The 6590-nt window shown below is 43.0% G+C and overlaps 1 protein-coding gene across 2 annotated transcripts; it reads right to left on the bottom strand.

Annotated features, from left to right (window-relative positions):
• Positions 1–2395: 2395 nt before the first annotated feature.
• LOC103630594 (uncharacterized) lies at positions 2396–6259 on the bottom strand. 2 transcript variants are annotated; one of them, XM_008651639.3, is made up of 3 exons: positions 5765–6259; positions 3280–4024; positions 2396–3189 (listed from the first exon to the last, which is right to left on the bottom strand). In XM_008651639.3, exons 1-3 carry the CDS (start codon positions 6145–6147, stop codon positions 2614–2616), a joined length of 1704 nt encoding a protein of 567 aa, XP_008649861.1. In that variant the 5' UTR covers positions 6148–6259; the 3' UTR covers positions 2396–2613. The 2 variants fall into 2 exon arrangements, 1 of the variants encoding a protein (XP_008649861.1); XR_002748597.1 differs by lacking the exons at positions 2396–3189; positions 3280–4024 and adding an exon at positions 4054–4737.
• Between the last annotated feature and the right edge of the window lie 331 nt (positions 6260–6590).

The raw sequence follows: 6590 nt of genomic DNA on the forward strand, positions 1-6590 counted from the left end.
TCGGCGCCAAGATCTGTGGCGCCGAGCTAGGCGCCACGCCAGCAGCCACGTCGGCGCTGGCTGCCTTGGCCACGTCACCGCTCGGCACCCGACCTCCGCCGAGCTAAGGGTCCAAATTTGAGATTAAAATTTTTTTAGGTCTAAACGTGATTTTAAATCTGTTTAAGGGCTAAATTACAAAAAAAATCGGGTGCCCGCAAGCCCCGCCACCCGACCTCCCTCGCCGGCCATTCCAATGGGACGCGCTCGGCCACCTGACTGCCAGGGCTGCGTGGTGTGAGAGAGACGACGGCATGAGACTGTCCGCAACCGTGCCCCCTAAATTTTTCCCCCTAAATGTTACTATGCAGCCACGTCAGCAAGATTCCATCCCCTATATTCACTCGTCCCGCAACCGTTCCCCCTATACTTTCCCCTATATATCCCTCTACTCATTAAAAAACCATTTCCATATAACTAACTTTAACCAACTTCAATTTTCATTTTCTTTAATTATTTTTCACCCATCCGACGTGTTACGCATGTATTCAAAAATAAAATTTATAAAAAATAATTACTTTACAATTACTACCACAAAAAATATATAACAACTATTATTTTACAATACATTTCAATGTGCATTTTTTTGTGATCACGTTTTATCCATCCTGTGATAAGAAATCAAATTTCATGGTCACCAAAAAACACTAGTCGTATGGGACAAGCCGCAATTGCCTTCCAACGAAAGCCATGTTTGTCTTTCGTGCGAAGCCACTAGCTTGCACCTGAAGCCGCATTCCTCTGCCCTATATATATGCAATCCATGTCTTCACAAATGTCAAAACAAACTTCACTACATCAACAATTCCAACATTTCACAGTATGTCTCACAGCCATAGCGATGAAGACTCTTACTCGAGTGATAGTGAGGAGGAAACACTTATGCTTGTCAATCTTCTTGTCCTAAACATAGAGGCGAGACGCCACCTGCAACGACGGTCCCGTTTGCCTCGACGGGTTATTCATAGAGATCATTTTCGTGGAGAAAATCTTATCCATCATCACTACTTCGCCGAGAACCCTGTGTATCCACCCCACGTCTTTCGTAGAAGGTACCCACACATTATTATTCCATTACGGTTTCATATTTGCAATTTCATTAAAAAAATTTTTATTACAAACTTAGGTTCTGCATGAGTAGGCCTCTCTTCCTGAGAATCTTGCAAGGTCTTCAACAACATGATTCGTACTTTACACAACGGGTAGACGCAACTGGTATGCCTGGTCTAGGTCCACTACAAAAAGTTTGTGCGGCATTGCGGGTACTAGCATATGGGTTACCTTCAGATGCTGTAGACGAGTACATTCAAATAGGGGAGTCGACAGCGAGGGAATGCCTTCATCATTTCTGTCGAGGTATCATTGCATACTTCAGTGCCTGGTACCTACGAACTCCTAACGAAGCTGACATAACACGCATCATGCACCATAGCGAATCAAGGGGTTTCCCAGGGATGTTGGGTTCTATAGATTGCATGCATTGGGAGTGGCGGAACTGTCCTACCGCATGGCGTGGTCAGTTTTGTGGCAGAAATGGTCGAGCGTCTATGATCCTAGAAGCAGTGGCAACGTATGACCTTTGGATTTGGCATGCTTTCTTTGGCATGCCCGGGACAAACAACGACGTGAACGTGCTCCACCGATCACCAGTTTTCGACCCCATGACATCAGGCCGAATGCCACCTGTGCATTACACAGTTAATGGTAATGCATATAACTTCGGATATTACCTTGCTGATGGTATATACCTGAACTGGCCAACTTTCGTAAAAGCTATAAGGCACCCATATGAGCAAAAGAAAGTCTATTTCACACAAATGCAGGAAAGTTGTCGAAAGGATATTGAGCGTGCATTTGGAGTTCTTCAAGCTAGGTGGGCGGTGCTGCGAGGTCCAGCATATGGTTGGGATCGTAATCGTTTAACTGAAATTATAACTGCTTGCATCATAATGCACAACATGATTGTTGAAGACGAAGGGGCATTTGCAGCTAATACTGATTTTGGAGATAACACTTCAACGAGCCAAGCACCACATCTTATTGCTGAAGGAAGGGCAGAATGGGTGATTAACCACTTCGATCTTCGTCGCCAAGAAAGATCTTGCTCCCTCCAAAATGACCTTGTCGAGCATTTGTGGGCTCGGCGTGGTAGCATGTAAACTTGAGCATTCGTATGCACAAGTTTATGGAAACTAGATTCTACTATGTGTAATTTCCATTCGCAAGTCCTACGTATTTCAGAAATAAAGAAGTATTTCAGTGCAAACCTGTACTTGTTCGTTCAACAAAATAACATGAACACTGTAAACGATTTGTACACATCACAAGCGATTCCATGCTGAACACGCAGCTAACATATGAAAATTGAAGCAAACATGTTCACATGAACTGGAAATAATTATTGTCGATTACACCACCATAGAACAAACAGCACTGCACGACTGTCCTTGACGACTTATGGTTCATACAAATATTATAATGGTCTGCCAAACAAATGTAACGTTCTCACATAAACAAATAATACAAACAGGTTTAGTAAAACAAGTTCAAGTTACCAGTAACCGAATAAATGTTTCACTCGTAACCAAATATGAATTCTTGCAACTTCTGTTTTTGTTTCTGTATCATAATCCAAACATGGGGTTGGACATCTTCTTCTTTCGTTGCCTCCAGCCTTTCTAATCTTTTTTCAGCAGATTCTAGTTCTTGAAGTTTCAATTCCCTTTTTCGTATGATGACCTTTTCGGCTTCCAATTCTAACCTCTTTTTCTCCATTTCCCTGTCTTCTTCTGTGCACTTCTCTTTTTTTGCACCCTTTTCAATGGACCTCTGAATTTGTTTTTCAGTTATTTCTTGCAAACGGCTAAGGTACTCTGGAGATGAAGATGATGCAGGTTTGTTTCTCTCTGATTTACTGAAATCACGACCACGCGGCCGTTTTCCTGTCAACCCTGCTGATGAACTATCATTTTCAGTTGTCGGAGCAGACGGAGTACCTGTTGACCCAACTGGATTTGCATTCAATCCGCAGAACGATTGGGCACTACAAATGCTCTCCCATTTCGGTTCTCCCTTTAGTTGGTGCCAGCAATGCATGTACTGGAAATTTTTGTTCTCCTCGTGTGCAAATAATGTTGCGGCCTTCGAAGTCTGTACAAATTATGGTTTAATTTTACAAATGTGTTAACATGTATATAGAATCATTTGTAAATGATTTAAAGTCATGAAAATTTTGGTTACCTTGTCGTCATCAGTTAACCCACTTTGTTTCTCTCTAAGAACTCTTGAATAGTATCCAGCAAACTTACTTACATCTGCTCTTATCTTATCCCATCTGCTGCTAAGCGCTCTGTTCACTCGGCAAGGAAAGTTCCCCCTCTGTTCGTTGTATCTTTTTTCAATTCTAGCCCAAAGGCCCTCCCTACGTTGGCCAGTGTGCACAACAGGGTCACTGCTAATTTGCAACCACGTTGTGCAAAGTAGAAGATCTTCAGGGCTAGTAAAGTTTTGTTCCTTAGCCTTTTTGGGTTTTTGTATTGGAGGTGCATTCTTTTCAGGACTATTGATGTCTTGAACACTATGTTCTGCATCTGAGTCCAAATTCACAGGTATGGAAGGTATATTATTCGAACCCTGCAATGGTGTACTAGTATTGGATGGTGGAATGCAATCCGGAAATGGGTTTACTTCTGGTGGCCCAAGAGGATTCCTCACAAAATTCAAATAATGATTCCAGTACATAGCTGATTGAGAGGCCGGAATCATGGAAGATTGGGAAGAAGTATTCCCTGTATGCATGGGTGCCCACAATGTTGTCGGACCTTGAGCAGGGTTTGGAAAATTCAGATTTCCCACGAGGTTACAATCCATAGCACTCTGCTGCATGTAAGCCGTGGGCCACATAGGGGGTGGAGGAACAAACTGCTGGCCAATAGATGAGTTTGACATGGACTGAGAAGAAGTCGCATTGTTTGATGGGTCCATTCTAGTAAGGGTGGACAGGGGACAGATTAAGTGAGATGGTAATAAGAGTAACATTTCAGCATATGCATTTGAAGTAATGATTTAGAAATCAAACATAATAAGCTGTAACAATTATAATAAAAGGTTCGCATTAAAGGTTACAGTACTAAACCAAACACATTAGAGTTCGTACTGAGCAAAGTTCCCAGACTACAATTATTCCTTACATCGAACTAAGTACTTCTTCGGACAGTCTACTGCTTAGACATAGACATACATGACATATGGGTGTTCAAAAGGATGTCATGTACCTTTCACTGCCAACGTAACCCTAAAACATATTCCAGTAGCTATTACGGGTAGACTTATCTGAATCACTGAAATACCATTCGTCACTCACGTCGGGGCAGTAGAACTCCTCTTCGTCAACAGAAGGATCAGTAACTGTTGGAGGGGGTGACGGAGAGGGAGGATCAACACTGATTTCATCCCAGTCGTACTTAGCTAGTTTTGGAAACGCTTGGACTTTTGCCTCTAAGGCATCCTGCTGAAGCAACTCTAGTTTATCTTTGATAGCAAACAATGTCCTAGCTAGGATTTCTTCGTCATGCATGTGGTCTAATGCATGATCAACTAAACCCCCCAGGGATTTTGTGGCATCCTCTGTACAGTCGACAAGGACTTTCATCAAAGCCTTCATCTTATCTTCTTGGGAGGATGCCATTCACAAATGGGCTGCAAACATTTAATTTATGAAGTAACATGTTTAAACACTTTAAAAGCATATGCATTGTTGTAATGACAAAAGTTTCCATATAAAATTACATACTAATTTTGTTTCAACCACAAGGGTGTCATAAAAACATGCAACAACATTACATACTAGTACCAAATATAAGGGATGTACAAACTAGATATTCAAAATCGTAACTCTTATGTACCATCACTTTCCTAAAGGCTGGGGAAAATAACATATATGTAGAAACTACTTATCAGTAAAATATTTGTTGGCAGCAACAAGTGTTATGCATGAAACACAAGATGAAGTCTTGAACATTACATATGTTTGTGGGTCAAACCAATGTTCAGGCACACACATGATGAGGCAGCTAATCATAGTCAAAGGTAAATGAACATGTCATGAATTGTACTGACTAATTAATGAAAATACGTGTATTCGTGAAGTAATCGGGTTCTCAGTCCTCTGACATTTATTGCTCAAGACTACAATGCTTTGATATGGTAACATTGGACAGAAACACCACAAATACAAGTTGTTCACTTAATAAATATCTGCTTCATTGGATTCATCTTGACTGGGCAAATGCAGTACACCGGCATGGCTAATGTTAGGATACGAGGTTCCAAATCTGTGCTTGCATTGGCAACTAAGGGTGAACTCAAAATTTGGAGGGGCCGTCTGTATGGACTACAAATCCTAAACCGAAACAAGGGTACAAAGTTTGTTGAAGCAGGTACCTAAATGGGAGGATGAACAATGTAACAAGGTGAAAGCTTAAACTAAAAGTGTGGATCTGGTAAAGTCGTAAGGGTTGGGGAAAATAAACTAGGATTGTTGAACTAAACCATAGGTGTTGTAAATCATTGTTCAATGAAGTATTCATATGACGGGGTACAACATGGTATACCTCAACACGGTAGGATCTCGCCCGGTACACGGCGAATCGAAGAAAAAAACGAGTGCTGTTCGAAATGAATCGTCAAATAAGTATGGATTTGACGAGGTTGAACAAGGTATTACCTTAAGAAGGGGAGATCTCGGCCGCACCACGCCGAATCGTAGCGTCTCCGTGTGGATCTGATGGAGCCGTCCAAGGTCGGATACGGAAGGCAACGAATCGGAAGCGGGGTACCTCGTGTGAAGCGGATTTGACCCCGCTTTGTCTTCGGTCGCGAACGGAACTGCATGGAGACGAAGTCGAGTTCGTCTTCTGCGCAACTGAGCGGGGCCGGGGCCGACTCCACAGCCCGACGGGAGATCCGCCGCCGCGTCGCCGCGCAAAATCTCTCTTCCGCGGACGATTCGAGGCGAAGCGAGGTGGAGCGGGAAGTTTCCTTTGTCTTCCGCGGTCGGCTCCGTCCGCGCGAAGAAGGCGAGGGGGCGGCTACAGTCATCCCCTGCATGTGGCGTGAGAGAGAAGAGTGCGGCGAGGTAGGGGAGAGGGTGGCGCTCGCCGCTGCGGGAGGTAGGGGAACACTGTAGCCGCTATAGGATGCACAGTAATAGGGTAGGGGAGGTGTAGGGTGAAGCGTTGCGGACAGTCTGAGAGAAGAGATGGTTGGGAACAAAACGAAGCGTTTTTATGTAATGGGTGATAGAGGTGGGTAGATTTCTATCAACATCACGAGAAATCTGAAAACTAGTATTTGTTGAACACATGTTTTGCTACTTCATAAAATATTAGGTATGTGATCGCACATTGCCACGAGATGGAAGAGCAGAGAGCCACGTCTAAACTATAAATATAATTATTGTTTATTTCTAAATACTAACTTACGCGTGGTCTAGTGGTTATCCTCAAATTTCTAAAGCACTGATTATGGGTTTGAGTGCTCGCTCTGCACTA

Source organism: Zea mays, chromosome 6, assembly GCF_902167145.1.
Source record: "Zea mays cultivar B73 chromosome 6, Zm-B73-REFERENCE-NAM-5.0, whole genome shotgun sequence".
NCBI classification, from domain to species: domain Eukaryota; kingdom Viridiplantae; phylum Streptophyta; class Magnoliopsida; order Poales; family Poaceae; genus Zea; species Zea mays.

Bases quoted from the DNA above. Each gene is read 5' to 3' on its own strand.
- LOC103630594 (XM_008651639.3), bottom strand. From the start codon at position 6,147: ATGCAGGGGATGACTGTAGCCGCCCCCTCGCCTTCTTCGCGCGGACGG. The intron at 4,025-5,764 runs GTAATACCTTGT...CACCCTTACTAG, and splicing joins CGAGATCTCCCCTTCTTAAG to AATGGACCCATCAAACAATG. The intron at 3,190-3,279 runs GTAACCAAAATT...TAATTTGTACAG, and splicing joins GGTTAACTGATGACGACAAG to ACTTCGAAGGCCGCAACATT.